This window comes from Myotis lucifugus, unplaced genomic scaffold, assembly GCF_000147115.1.
Source record: "Myotis lucifugus unplaced genomic scaffold, Myoluc2.0 scaffold_43, whole genome shotgun sequence".
NCBI classification, from domain to species: Eukaryota; Metazoa; Chordata; class Mammalia; order Chiroptera; family Vespertilionidae; genus Myotis; species Myotis lucifugus.
Window position 1 is genome coordinate 2,606,386 of NW_005871091.1, and position 15,666 is coordinate 2,622,051.

At 48.8% G+C, this 15,666-nt stretch overlaps 1 protein-coding gene across 1 annotated transcript in view; it reads left to right on the top strand.

Annotated features, from left to right (window-relative positions):
• The window catches only part of EPB41L4B (erythrocyte membrane protein band 4.1 like 4B), a 106,794-nt gene that overhangs the window by 14,745 nt on the left and 76,383 nt on the right, over positions 1-15,666 (top strand). Inside the window, 1 exon segment of the mRNA XM_023753296.1 lies at positions 8,958-9,062. Coding sequence (XP_023609064.1) covers positions 8,958-9,062 — 105 coding nt within the window.

Genomic DNA, 15,666 nt, shown 5'->3' on the forward strand with positions numbered 1-15,666 from the left:
TTTGTACGTGCTGCCTGGCTCTCCCCCCAGAGCAAGCATCCCAGGAGAACTGTTACCTCCCCTTGGAAAACACAAAACATTGCTAACACTGTATGTTATTTGGTTGAAGCAGTGCCATTCTCTTCCAGATTCAGGGGAGAAGTGCAGGGACCTTGCAGCCATGTCTAAGCATCACAATGTAAAAGAAATAACACTAAAACTAACACCTGAGGTCAGTGGTTCTCAACCTTCCTAATGCCATGACCTTTAATACAGTTCCTCATGTGTGGTGACCCCCAACCATAAAATTATTATTATTATTTTTTTAATATATTTCATTGATTTTTCACAGAGAGGAAGGGAGAGAGACAGAGAGCCAGAAACATCGATGAGAGAGAAACATCGATCAGCTGCCCCCTGCACACCCCCCACCGGGGACGTGCCCGCAACCCAGGCACATGCCCCCGACCAGAATCGAACCCGGGACCCCCCCAGTCCGCAGGCCGACGTCCCATCCACCGAGTCAAACTGGCTTCGGCCATAAAATTATTTTTTTTGCTACTTCATAATTGTAATTTTGCTACTGTTATGAATCGTAATGTAAATATCTGATATGCAGGATGTATTTAGGCAACCCCTGTGAAAGGGTCGTTCGACCGCCAAAGGGGTCACGACCCACAGGTTGAGAACCACTGCCTTAGGTGATTGCTACCTGGGACCACTTTTTAAAATTGTTTGTATTTTTCAATTACAGTTGACATGCAGTATTACTTTATATTAGTTTCAGGTGTACAGCATAGTGGTCAGACATTCATATAATTTATGAAGTGATCCCCCTGATAAGTCCAGTACCCATGTGGCACCCTACATAGTAATTATAATTTTATTGACTAAGTTAGCTATGCTGTACTTGACCTCCCTGTGACTATTTGGTAACTACCAATTTGTAACACCTGGGACCTTTTACATCCACAAGTAGTTGCCTGTTGTTGTTTTTTTAATATATATATTTTTTATTGATTTCACAGAGAAAGGGAGAGAGATAGATACATCAAAGATGAGAGAGAATTGTGGATCGGCTGCCTCCTGCACGCCCCATACTGGAGACCAAGCCCACAAACCGGGCATATGCCCTGACTGGGAATTAAACTGTGACCTCCTAATTGGTAGGTCAGTGCTCAACCACTGAGCCATACCAGCCGGGCTTGCCTGTTTTTTAGTGTAAGATAGAAGCCACCGGGGTGGGAAATGCCTGCCTTAAGAGGCCCTTCAGGGCAGTGTCCTGCCGTCTGTTCCCATTCACTAGGGGTTGGAGTGGAGTCAGTTGGACAGAGAGCAGTGTGATAGGTCACATGATTCACTTTGCCTAATAATGGAGGTGACAGGGAGGGCTCCCAGTCTAGAACTTTAAGAGGAATTTGTCCAACGGACCTTTGTGTTGGGGGGTTGTCAGATAGTCTGTTAATGGAGAGTCTGTTAATGTCCCTGTCAGTAGGGGTAGTATATGTAAATGTGCCTGATAGCAGTATCACCAGAAAATTGATGAGTATTCGACATGTACTGTTTTGATGTTTCACGTTGAGAGCGGGAGGCATAACATTTGAAGTGTTGGGTGAATCAGTTTTCAGGGCAGCCAGGATCAAGTAGGGTTAGGTGTCTGGACTGCATTCAGCATCTTGGGGAATACATGGGACACTGTCCCTTAAACTAACTGTTGAATCCCTTGTGTTAGGCATGCGTGGATGGAGCTAGACGGAGACAGAAATTGAGGTCCTGGGAGATGTTAGGTTTTCCACGTTGAGTGAAAGAAGGGTCACAGGATCGTGGCCAGGGGGTCATTTAATTTTCACAGCAGCCCTGTGAGGGAGGTGCTGTTAAAAGAACAAACGAGAGCTTTGAATCTCTGCTGAGATGTAACCACAGCTTGGCCCTGAGATGGTGTATCGGGCTGGAACCGAGGCTGATCAATAATCAATCAATAATGCACCATATTGCATTATAAAGTGATCTCTCCCTTAGTTGAAGGCAGTGCGGCTGTGTTCTGTGGTGCAGTGGTTAAACCTAAAAGGTGTCTGCCTGGGCCTCTTACACACATTGAGTGCCCCTGGCCCTTGGTGGACAGAGACCTTTGGGGGATCTGACCACCAGGTGCCTCCTTTCCCTGCCTCACACACCACGAGGACAGTCACTTTCTCCTAAGATGCTTCTCGCTTCCTTGTTGATCAGAATTAAGGGCAGTTGTTTTTGTTGCTTCCTCTGATTGCCAAGCGATTGTTAGCCAGGGGAGCCAGGAAATTAATAACATGTGCTCTGTTTTACCAGAATTGAATTTCCAGGAGCCGCTCAGACTGTTGATGTTCCCCTTGCTACAGTGCCCTGGCTTCTGTGTTGGTTTGTGAGCAAATACTTCACTTTCCATCCTGCTGCAACTCTCCTGCCCTCCAAACAAGTTGGAGATTGCCCCCCCCCCCCGCACTCCCCAGACCCCACCTGGCCCTTTATCCCATCTGTAACTCAGACCGGGCATGAAGTATGCGCTCAGAAGATGCGTGTTGGATGTGTTGCATGTGCTTGGAGCCAAAGAGGCACATGAGTTGACTAGAGAAGTAGTGGGGTGAGGTAGAAAGGTCTCTGTCCTAAGACTCAGGAAGGCTGGGTCCTGATTCCAGGTCTGCCACTTACAAGCAGTAGGAACTTGGTCACGTATGTTTTCTGAAGCAAAGTCTCCTTCTCTGGAAAATGGGGTCACGGACCCTGGATAAACATGGAAGCGCTCTGCAATAGGAAGGCGGGTGTATAAGCTGGACAGCCTGGCCTTGCATCCAGCAGATTATGGGCACTTCTGCAGGCTCTTGGCATCGTAGCATTCCAGTCTTGAGTCACCAAGTCTTGCTGAGGGCTGAGATGGGACAGCAGCCCCCCGCCCTTACCCATGGGGAATATATTCCAAGACCCACCGTGGACGCTGAAACTGCAGATAGTACTGAACCCTAGACATACTATGTTTTCTCCTTTATAAAGATACCTGTGATAAAGTTTAATTTATAATCTAAGCACAGTAGGAGGTTAACAGCCACAACTCACAATAAAATGGGACAATTATAATATTGTGTAATAAAAGTTATGTGGATGTGTCAGTTGGTTCAGGGGACCCCTTGTTGAAGTCTCTGTGTAGGTTAGAGGTTCAGTGCTGTCTGGTACCACAGGTTGCTGACAGTCAGAGCTCCTGCTCTGTTCTTCCAGCCACACATTTAATACCATTTCCATCTTAATAAACACTTATCATGCACTGAGGCTGTAACTTCTGCAGTTTAAGGTGCGACAGCAAAACTAGCATAATTTTTTTCCATAATCCCATAGATCTTAGCAACCTCAGCATATGATTTTGTTTTCTTTCCTTAAGCTGAGAACTTTCACTGTTTCACTTCAAGGAAGCACTTTATGTCTTCTCTTAGGCATGTCCGAATCGCTAGCACCACTACTCTTAACACTTGGGGTCCATTAGTAAAATAAGGTGACTTGACCACAAGCACTACGATGCTGTGACAGTCAAATAACCGAGGTGGCTACTATGGGACTAAGAGGTGGGGAGTGTGTACAGTGTGGGTCCTCTGGACAAAGGGATGAGTCATCTCCCAAGAGATTTCATCTTGCTACTCAGAACAGCACACAGTTTAAAACTTAGGACTTATCTCTGAAATTTTTCATTTAATATTTTCGGGCTGCGATTGATTGCGGTAACTGAAACCATACATAGAAAGTGAAACCCGGGATAAGGCGGGGGTGGGGGGGTATTGTTTTTCTCACTTATGATGAAATTTCAAGGTAACTTTATCCGGTCATTTCAGATATTTGTGTTCCTGACATCCTGGAGTAAACCGTTTATATTTGTTTAGGATGGCTTAGTAGCAATGGCAGCAGAGACAGAGAGCCCTGGGCCACTCTGTGTGTGAAGACCATTCCGGCAAACGGGGAAGATGGTTTTAGGAGTTAGACACTAGAAGGAGGGAGACCTGATATATGGGGTGACTGTCTGGGACTCATAGTGTTCTTAATAGGATAAATCCTGAGTCAGTTTGAATGAGAGGATTGGGGCTGTTGCTATGGTCCATGCCGGTGATGTGGCCTGATAGAGAGTGATAGAGCCGTGAGGGAGAGGGAGCCTTTCTGAAGTCGGATGCAGAGGGACATGCCATCTGATGGATGCGGAGCCAGGGAGACACGGGAGAGCCTCGTGTGCCTGTCAGGAGATGGCTCCTGAAGTCATTTCACTGCTCAGATGTCGTGCCTTCTGTTTTGGTTCATGACTAGGATGTATAGCTCGACTGGCACACTCACCCACAGGCTATTTCCTCCTTTCAAACCTGCCTGTGATGCCTCATGTCTTATGCTATTGAGTCTAATGAGGCTTGGATGGATTGGCTTGTATCTTCTTTGTTCTTCTAGGGCCTGTAACATTGCAGTTAAGACATTGCCAGGTGCCTCTTATCTAAGAGGGTCAGGATATTTGGGGGGACAGTTGAGACATCAGCTGTCCAGCAGTCTTCTTTATCAGGAGCATGGCCGGGCACCTCTAACTGACTGTCCAGCAAAGATATCACAGTGTCCATACCTTCCCCTGCTGGCTGCCTGCCTGACCCAGTCTTTAGCTGGCAACTCAATACTCGTATTTTATACATGGTTTTAGTTATTTTTAGCTGCTGTCAGATCTGAAGGAGCTGCTACAGAAAGACATGCCCACTCAAAACCACTGGTTGTTGGTCCTTGTGAAAAGTGATGGGTTGAGCCCCACCGGGTGTGGCTAGTGGTTGAGCATCGATCCAGGAACCAAGAGGTCACTGGTTCGGTTCCCAGTGAGGGCACACGGCTGGATTGTGGGCTCGATTCCTAGTAGGGGGTGTTCAGGAGGCAACCGATCAATGATTCTCTCTCATCATTGATGTTTCTATCTCTCTCTCCCTCTCCCTTTCCTTCTGAAATCAATATTTTTTAAAAGTTGATGGGTTGAGATGGGAGGAAGAAAAACCAGGCGGCGTGGATGCAAGGCTGGAGGGTAGCCCTCTCTACCCTGCTGTGTTTGGGGACAGCTTGCTCTATGTGTCTTAAAGTAGATGGAGCATCATGGGATTCCAGAATGGTGATCTGGACTTAGTAAGGTTTTACGTTTTGTATATTCTGCTTTGGAAGGCAGGGAGATACTGGCATTGCTGCCCCAGGTCTGGATGCCTTTGCTTTCCGGGAAGGACTTACTTGGTGAGGACTTCCTGTAGCTATTCCCCTCCAGACTTTGTGACCTCAGTGTACGCCAACACCTAGAATAATGGCTGGAATTTGATGCACAATTGGTAAATATTTGTTGAATGAATGGATTCGTCACAGAGGGGGAGACCTAGTTGACGGTGAGCTGACAAGGAGTGGCTTCTAGTCTGGTCACAGTAATGGATCACCTTTTGTAACCAATAGACAGCACTTTACACAACAGCCACACAACTGTGTTTAGGGAAAGAGCCTTGGAAGTAGAGCACCCTTCCTAGGTGCTTGTTCCTGGGATACTTCATCTGAAAAGATTTTAATGAGGATATTCTCATTTTCAGCCTGCCGCTTATGAAGTATCAGTCTATTGTTGGTGCACAGCCCATCTGGAAGGTCTGTTTCTTGGCCCCAGACCCCATACACATCCCTTATTCATCTTTCCTTTCCTTTCCTTCCTTCCTTCCTTCCTTCCTTCCTTCCTTCCTTCCTTCCTTCCTTCCTTCCTTCCATCTGTGCAGCAAACAGACATTTATGGAGCTGCTGTGTGCCAACCAGACACTGCTTTGGGATGGAGGAGAGGTGGTGCTCAGATGAACACGGCTGGTCCTGCCCTCAGGGAGTGTTCAGTCTGAAGTCAGTAACAGGAGCACAGGCAACTGCGGTGCAGTGTGATAAGTGTGTATGTGATAAGCGGGGGTGGGGAACAAGCTGCTGAGGAGGGAATGTTTGGGCTAAGCCTGAGATGACAGTTTGTGGGCTTCTAGGGGCTGCCCCAGGTGGGATGTCCTGGCTGGCAGTGCAGGTGAGTTCATTATCTGGAGCCTTCTCAGTGTTGAGAGTGTCCACCCTGCAGACTGGGAGCAGTGAGAAGTGGTGGGTTCAAGTGCTGTGGCCTTGGCCCTGCTGTCTTCGTCCCACCCCTAACCCACTGGGACTCTGTTCTGAGGACCCCTCTATTTCAGTCCTCATCATTTTTACCAGCTTCTTTTGAGGGCTGGAAAGGGCCATTGGGAATTCTCTCTTCCAGCAGAAGAGACCAAAGGACATGCTGGATGAAGGGAGCTGGGTGGGGGAAAGTGTTTCTAAGTGAGTAAAAATAGATTTCCTATCCACCAGCCCTCTGTCTGCCACCTCTAAGTCCAGCTGAGGGTCTACCAGCAAAGGAGCCCGTCTGGCTTGGCAGAAGGCACTCACCGCCCCGAGACGGGTTCTTTTCCCAGCAGCCACCTTGAGCTCTTTCTAAATTAAGAACCATTTTAGAAACACATCAGAAAAGCAAGACTTGGAATGACCTAGACGGAAACTTGGGCTGACCTCCCTCATTTGGCATGTGTAGAACTGTGTTTTTTCAGCCCATACTCTGTGTGTGTTAAAATTACATACCGAACGGTGGGGAGGAGGTTGGCTATGGGGCCAGTTGCGTGTGGTGGCCCTGTATACTCAGGGCATCACTTCTGATTTGCAGCTGCAGGAGAAGCCCAGGATGGCCACAGGATTTGGGGGAATTATGAATGGTTTCAGGTCACCTTTAGTGGTACATCTGGGCCTAGAGCACGGGTCTCTTGCTCCCTCCCAGCCCAATTCGTATATATTTTTTATTTCAGAGAAGAAGGGGAAGGGAGAGAGAGAGAGAAACATCAATGATGCTAGAGAAAATCATTCATTGGCTGCCTCCTGCATGCCCCGCATTGGGGATCGAGCCTGCAACCTGAGCATGTGCCCTGACTGGGAATCAAAATGTGACCTCCTGGTTCATAAGTCGACACTCAACCATTAAGCCACACCAGCTGGGCCCGGTCCAATTCTTTTTGCGATGTTCTGCTGCTCAAGCTGTATTCTAACTAGTTTTATCCCGAGGAAACCTGCTAATGAATCATTGGCACGGTGGAACACAGCTATTCTAGTTTTTGCAGATTTCCTGTTTATATCGAGTGATCCATGAACAACGTGTACATATTTCTATGTAATTGGAATCACAGCTTCTTCTTCCTTTCTAGTCTACTTATCGAATGCTGGTAGTTTAGAACATTGCTCTGTATTTCTTGCCATTGGCAGTTGGATCTAGTGCTGTGGAGAGAGAGGCCAGGGGGGCGAGATTCTGTGTCCGGGGGTGGGGCGTTCTTTACCAGGAGGTACGTAACAGCTGGTTGTCTCCCGTTGGGATGCTAGTATCCACTGGTACCCAATGCTTAGCGCCTGCCAAGTTGCAAATTTGAGATATTGCAGTTCTTGTATTCCTTCTTCGTTTATTTGTTGGAAATAAATGAAAAACTCAGCCCATCTACTATTTACAAAAGCTTTATTGAGATTCACACACAATACAATTCACCTGTCTGGAGTGTACAATCCAGTGGCTTTTAGTATATTCTTAGAGTTGTGCATCTGTTAACACAATCATTATCTTAGAACATTTCATTAACCCCCGCCGTCCTCACCCCCCAAAAAAACTCTACTCACCTGAGTGGCCACCCCACAATCGCTGCAGCCATAAGCAAACCCTACTCTGTTTTCTATCTCTAGATTGACCTGTTCTGGACATTTCACGTACTATGTGGTCCTTCATAACTGGCTTCTACTTAGTTTTCAATTTCCAGGGTCCATCCACGTTGTAGCATGTGTCAGAACTTCATTCCTTTTTATGGTGAAATACTGTTTCTGTTTTGTGGATAAGGCCACAGTTTATCCATTCACCGGTTAATAGACACTTGGGTTGCTTCCACTTTGGGGCCATTATGAATAACGCTGCTCTGAAGGTTTTTGTACAAGTTTCAGTGTGAACATCATGTTGTCATGCTTTTTGAGTATAGACCTAGGAGTGGAATTGCTGAGGCCAATGGAAGCCATGTTTTACCGTCTGAGGACCTTTTAGGCTGTTTCCGAAAGTGGCTGCACAATTTTTCATTCCCAGCAGCAGTACCTGAGGGTTCCAGGTTCTCCAAGATTTGTTCTCTGTCTTTTTGATGATAGCCATCCAAGTGAGGGGTCTCATTATGGTTTTGCTTTGCATTTCCCCAGTGACATTGAGCACCTTTTCCTGGGCTTATGGAGAACTCTCTTTCTCCATCCTTGGCTCCTTCTGTAATGGAGTGTTTGCTTTTCTATTATTGAATTGCAATAGTCCTGTAGTCTAGGTAGAAATCCCTCATCAGACATGTGATTTGCCAACGCTCCCATTCTGGGTTGTGTTTGGACTTTCTTGACGTCTTTGTGTCCTTTGAAGCACCCAAGCTTTACATTTTGATGATGTCCAGTTTATTTTTTTTATTTTCCTGCTTATGTTTTTGGTGTCACATCTAAGAAACCATTGCCTAATCCACGGTCATGAAAATTCACGCCTATGTTTTATTATGTTTTATCCTGAGAGTTTCATACTTTCAGGTCTTTGATGCACTTTGAGTTAATTCTTGTATATGTGTCATCTACTCTTTGATTACCTAGGGCTACAATAAAGACAGAATCAATGTTTGGTCTCCCCCCCCGCCCTTTATTTACCAGTTTTCAAGGTGTTGGTTCCCTAATATCCTTGTTTGGTGGGTTTTTGTTTAGATTTAATCATGAGTTTGTATCATACTACAGCCAATTAAAAATTTTAAAATTTTAAAATTTTGCATCCTGTGTCACATACATATATATGCAAAATACAGAGAAAAGTGATTTTTAAAAATCTTTTTGTTTCTTACCCAGCTGTCATGTCCTAAATCTTCATCTATCCACTTGCTTTCCAGAAACATGCCAAAGGCCAGGACCTGTTTGATCAGATCGTGTACCACCTGGACCTTGTGGAAACAGACTACTTCGGCCTCCAGTTCCTCGACTCTGCCCAGGTCGCGGTATGTCTTCCTTTGATTCCTTTCAGGGCAGATCATCTTTTCATTGCTAATCACAGATCCACAGCGGCTAGAAATTGGTAGAGGAACATAGGAGTGAAACTGTGATGTTGCCATGACGAGCATTGGGATGCTGGTGATGGTGCTCCAGTGAGATGCACTCACGATGCCCCACTCTTGAGGTGGCCAACAACCGGGAGAGGAAGAGGGAGGGAACGTTTATCTCGCGCACGGGGATGCATTAGGGAAGCACTTCCACGTGTAGGGATGCAGTGTGGGCACATTTCTCGAGTAGGTAGACACCATTGTGGGAATTCTTCCGGTGGAGCTGCTTCTATTTTTAACCAGCAGAAGGGGCTGCACCACCATCCTCTGGTGCAGACTTGCTGGGCGTGGAGAGCAGGTGCTGTGAACAGGGCTGAGCCCCAGCCAGATTGGGGCGGGGCAGTCGGAGCAGGTCTTGGCATTGCTCGAGAACCATCTTGCAGGCTCCAGGAGGTGGTGTTAGGTCAGCAAAGACTTCCCTTGCTTTGCCTGAGACAGAAGTGTTCACAGTGGAGAGGCTCACGCCACCCCTTAGAATCCCTCATGTAGAAAGCAGGAATGACTTCAGGTCTCCCTCCCAACAAAATCTAGCTTTGGGTTTCGAAGGTAATGTATTCAACAATCTAAAAATATTTAGTGAGTGCCTCTCCTGCATGGGCCCCATTCTGAGCACTTTGGATAAAGCAGTGAACACAAATATAAGGTGACAGGTAGTAATAAGTGTGAAGAAATATAAAGTAGAGTAAGGGATAGATAGGATAAGGGGCGGTGCTATGATAGTGTGTGAAAAGGTGGCTCTGCTGCTCAGGTGGCATGGCTCAGTGTTTGTTTGAGCATCGACCTATGAAACAGGCGATCAAGGTTCGATTCTCTGTCAGAGAACACACCCAGGTGGTGGACTCGATCCCCAGTAGGGGGCGTGCAGGAGGCAGCGGATCAGTGATTCTCGTTGATGTCTCTCTCTCTCTTCCTCTCCTTTCCTCTCTGAAATAAACAAAAGTATATTTTTTAAAAAAGAAAAAAAGGTGGGTTCCCCTGATAGGAGATGTTTAAGCTAAAAACCAAGAGCTCCTCATATGTGGTGAAGCCTTTCTACCCGAAAGACACTTTTTATTACATCTTGGGAGCCCCACGTGACGGTTGTAAAGTGAAGATGCTCAAAATCGATGCCTGGGAGTTGGGTCTGCCTGAGACTGTTAGTGTGATGCTGAGCGTGCAGATGATACAGTGGAATCAGGACTTCAGTCTATCCTAGTTACAGTATCTCTTTGAGCTAGTGGTCCCGATTCTTCTCCATTTCCCATCTGCAGACTCTCACTCCAGCCCACCAGGGCCCCGGGGAGGGGCAGACCAGCCCTTCTCTTTCCACCTTCCTGCCCAGTTCCCCGCTCTCTGACCTCAGCAATGTTCTCCCCATCCCTCAAGGCTCTGGCCACCTCAGAATTCAAGTTGTTGATCCTTCTAAATATTCTGGACACTGTTTCCTCTCATTGAAGCTTCATCTGACCAAACCTCACCCAGAGGCACTCTGGGTCTTGTCACCACTCCAAGATCCGGAATTCTGTTGTTCCCCATTCCAGGATCACTTCCCTTGATTCCATCTTTCCAGGCCCTCTACATCTGGCCTCGGCCTTGATGATCCCCTCCTGCCTCATTCTCCCCTCTCCCGGCCGCCCGCTGCCCTTGCCTTCTTTCAGGCTTGGCAAAGCCTCGGCCATCTCACCTGTGTCCTCCTGTGCCCTTTGATTCTCCTGTCCCCATGACTGTCCCTGGAACCCCTTTGACATTCAGGCCCATCTGTTTGCTCTGCTGCTTCTCCCGATTGCCAAGCATTGCTGGAGAGTCACGGCTGTGCCTGTTGGCACCTGTTGGCACCAGCACAGATCACAGTTTCAGAGAAGTCCAAACCCCCGAGCTCCTTCTGGAGCCTCATTAGCCCCTCATGGACTCTTTCCCACCCCTAAATATGGTTTTTTATTTTTTATTTGAGAGAGAGAGAGAGAGAGAGAGAGAGAGAGAGAGAGAGAGAGAGAGAAACATTAATTGGTTGCCTCCTGCACACACCCCAACTGGGATTTGAACTCACAACCAGGGCATGTGCCCTGACCCGGGAATTGAACCAATGACCTTTCAGTGCACGGGCTAACACTCTAACCAACTGAGCCACACCTGCCAGGACCCCAATGGACTCCTATATGCCCCACAGTTCCCCTTCTAAATCTTGATCACAAACATGTAATCCAGTCCCCATAAAACTTCAAATTGGCCTTACCTCCTCCTGAGAAGACTGAGCTCATTTCGCTCAAATTCCTGGGTTTTTTCCCCTGAAGACAAACCAGTCCTCCTTGCCATTTTGTCTTAAGGGAGTAGCCTGTTTCTCCAGCGTTTTTTCCCCAAACCTACAAGGACAGTTTCATTTCCAGCTGCTTCTTCCTGAGTTCTGTCCCCAGCACTGGACGCTCGTCAGCTCTCCTCTTCCCTGAAACTCTTCTCTATTCTGCCTTCTCCTGTGTCTTTAACCTGTGGAATACCGTGTGGTAGCTTTGACTTCATTATATCTGTGGCCCTGGGCTAGCAGTCACACCTGGGCCTTGTTTCTGGCTCTGCCCCCGACTCATTTGGCGGGTTTTAGACAAGTCTTTGTTCTCAGTTTCCTTATCTGTAAAATGGGTTTCTTGGACCTAGTCTCCCAAAAGCTCTTCCCGTTCTAATACTCAGTGATTCCGAGTCTAAAGAGGAGGCAGGCACGTCTGCCCCACACATCTTTTCTTAATCAGAAGGGAGGAGCTCTCTCTCATTTCTGCCATTAGAGCCAAGTGCCCATTGCCCTGGTGGCACGACCTCCTCCCCAGATGACCCCTCTCCAGCCACTCGGATTCCCAGAAAGCCAAAGATGCGACTCCATTTCGAAAGACTTTACCGTGGACGTCTGCTCGCTTGGCTGCCAGCTGTCCCATCCTCCGGTGCCCTGTCACCGTGCGGCAGGAGGTGTGTTCACAGCGGGATCCAGGCTTCCTTCCCAGGTCAGACACGTACAGATGCTAGCTCTCTGCAGGCCCTAAAGCCTTTCCAGGATCCCGCTCTGTGAACGGATGTGATTTTCTTCCCCACAAAAGCAGGTACCAGGTCCTCATCTGCCCGACTCTAGGACCCAGGAGCGTGTGGCCCCAGCAGCCCCAGGCCCCTTCTGCTAATCGGTGTGATTTCTAACCTGGGCTCCTTATAGGCCGGGTGCAGGTCATGCCTGCACTCACTGCTGGGCCTTTGTTGGTGCTGGTTCCCCTCCTGGAATACCCTTTCTCACCCCATTTCAACTTCTGGCCACCCTTCAAGACCATCTCAGGCGACACTCCATCACGGAGCACCTCCTGAGCTCCCAGGGGGTTTTCCTCCACTGTGTGAACCGCTGAGCTTATTTTGCCTTCTGGGACAGCTTGCTCGTTTGGCCTGGGGATCTTATTTGTGTATATAAATATACAAAGCCTTTCTGAATAGACCCGAAGACGTAGGACTTCCTCTTCTTCGCCGGGTGGATCTTGGTGACTTACAGAGGTGTGCCAAGAGAACCTGAGAACCTCAGTCGTTAGACCCAGAAGAGATGTTAGGAGCCACGTATTTCCATCTTCTAGATCAGAGGTGGGGAACATCCGGCCCGGGAGCCGCATAAGGCCCGAGAAATCATCTGGTCTGGCCTTGCCAAGGCATTAGGTGCGAGTTAATGAAATGTTTGACCACATAGAGCAGGCTAATTTGTAAGTTGATAATTTTGTATGGCCAGCGAATGATGTTATAAATATCCAAATGGCCCTTGGCAGAAGAAAGGTTCCCCACCCCATTCTCAATGGTGCACCCAAAGCCTTAGACCTTGGCGAGTCACTCAGTGAGAAGCACAGCTTGACTCAAGCCCAGTTTTTATGTTTTCAGGTTTGAGTGCTCTTCTCGGCACTCTGGCTCTCAAGCCTCGGTCGTCGTCACTGTGGTGACATCTGCGTCACAGGGGCGTTGAGGGGCTTTGTGAACTAAGGGAACGGAAGCGGTTTTGTAATCTGAGCTGGGTGTGGGTTTGCTCTTCCTAGCTGGACATTCTGAAGGGGACCAGAAGTCATCACAGCCCCAGAGGTGACAGGCTGAGGTTGGCTGTCTCTCCTGGGGGAGAACCCTTAGCAATCTCCACAGGAGCCCTTCGGCTTCTGGGGTATCATTGATTTTTCTGAGAACCTGGGACAGTGCGGTTGGTGGCAGGTGACTGGATGTGATGGCAGGTGTGTTTCTGGGGACAGTGGGATAATAGATGGGGGCCTGGCTTATTACTTCATAATTGAAGCTCCTGCAAGGATCGACACCCGCCCCCCTCCCAGCCCCTGACATGCAAACCAGAGGTCTGGCCCAGGCAGAGCTCTTGGCACAGCTCTGAGTAAGTCACCAGCTCCGGGCCCAGCTCCCTGCAGAGCCAAGCCTGGTTTCCATAGTGCCCGGCCCAGCCCTGCAGCAAGGTCAGAGTCTATTGGCATCTCCTATTTTTAGCTGTTGGGGCTGGGGCCTCCTGTTTCCTTTCCCATGTCAAAGCGGGAAGTCCACCTGGGAATCCTCTCAGTAGACCTCTCTTTTAAACAGCTCCAAGCAGGGGCAAGGGTTCTGTCTTCGCATATCAAAGCTTTCTTGGGAGAGCCTGTACTATTTACTGAGTCCCCTCCCCCCCTCCCCCCCCTCTGATTGAGGCATCTAACTACAGGCTTTACGTAATTCATGTCTAACATTCTTCATCACTGATCTGTACAGCTGACCAGGGGACAGACCCATTTTACAAATGATGACGCTGAGGCTCAGAGACACTAACTTGTGAACGTTAAAGTAAGGGACAGAGGTGCCACTCAGAACCTGACCACCTTCCAAAGCCCAGCACTTTCCTTCCATTGCACATGGTAACGCCACACACACACACACACACACACACACACACACACGCACTGTAAGAGAACATTTGGTCAATAGCCGTTGAGCAAACTTTGACTTGGAGCTTACTCAATGCCAAGCTCCATAGTGCAGAGGCGAGCTGGACCCTGCTGCTGCTGCCACATTCTGGGGAGGGAGCCAGACAAGTGGTCCTGGGAGTAGCGTGGTTCAGTCCCCCACTTTGGAGCCTGGAGGCCGACCGCCTCAGCACCATGGATGAGATGAACAAGGTGTCCCAGGGGGAGGGTGAACATGGGTGGCCACAGAGGATGAGGGGACTGCCAGCCAGCAGAGGAGCAGCCGGGATTTGAGGGGCAATGACCTCCTCATCAAGCAGGTGCAGCCCTGCCCATCGCCGGGCAGGTGTCCCACAGGTGTGGCCATTGTCAGTCCATTCCTCAGCCCCTCCCAACATAAAAGGGGACGTTTTATGGTGACATGTTTTACAGCAGGAAGTGCAGAAAAGGTGATTTGGGCCTTTCTCTCAAGCCTTGGGAGGTGTTTTTCCTCCGGTCTTTGTAGTGTGGAATTGGGTAGGTGGGTGATGAGAGGCCCAATGCTTCGAGAGAAGGGTGAGGGTGTGTCATCGCTGGTGGTTGTCATCACATTTGCTACTAGGAGGGGAATTGGGGGAGTATAAACACTAAGAGCGGAGGAAGTCACTGTCCTTCCATTTGAATGGTTCCTTATAGTTTCCATGGACACCCAGCTGACTCTTCAGTGTGCCAGGGGCTAGCTCAGTGCACAGAGGAGGACACCGAGGCTCAGGGGGCCCTTGCTCATAGCCACACACCAGGTGAGTGGCCGAGCTGGGACCTGAAATGTGATCTGCCTCCTTCGTTTTAGTACAGGCACCTGTGCAGCAGCTCCGGAAATGGCGGGGCCGGTTTCTGAATGCCCGCAGGGCGAGTCTTCTCCTGCCCGGGTGCAAATATTGGTAGTGAATGGGAAGCTGTGGACAAATCCCCCAGGTCAAGTAGCTGGTGTGAATGGTGAGGAGGAGGAGGAGGAGGAGGAGAGATCCCTCCCATGGACGGAGCAGGCACTTCAAGCTGTGTGTGGTATGGAGACCCAGAGCTGGCTGCTGACTCGGCAGGAGTTAGACTCCCGCCTCCTCCTCGTTAGCGCTGTGATCCTGGGCACCTCATGCGCCTTCTCCACGGCTGCCTGGCCACCTTCATCGGCTCCGAGGCCTAAGAAAGAAGTGGATGTGATAGGGTCCAATGTGTTTTGTTTTCTTCCCACACCACCCAACAATGAATTCTGACACTGTCTGCCTGGAGGTAGCTTCAGATCTCGCAGGTTAAGGGCTCAGTCCCACAAGACATCCCCGCCAAACCCACACACATTTTCGGTGCCAATCACAAGATGTTAGGCAGTGACGTTCTACAGCCAGCCTCACGCGGGTCATACCCAGTTCTGTTGCACAAGTAGAGCAGGTGGGCCTTGCCAGGTCATCTCACATCAGGGTTTATGGGAAGGGTTTGCCCTTGGATGAGACTTGGGTGAGAAATTCACATCAAAAACCCCCTTTCTAGTACTCGTTTGAGTTTTTGAGTTAAATGTCTTGCCCTTTGAGCTCAGAAATGCACCTGTTTCCAGTGATGCT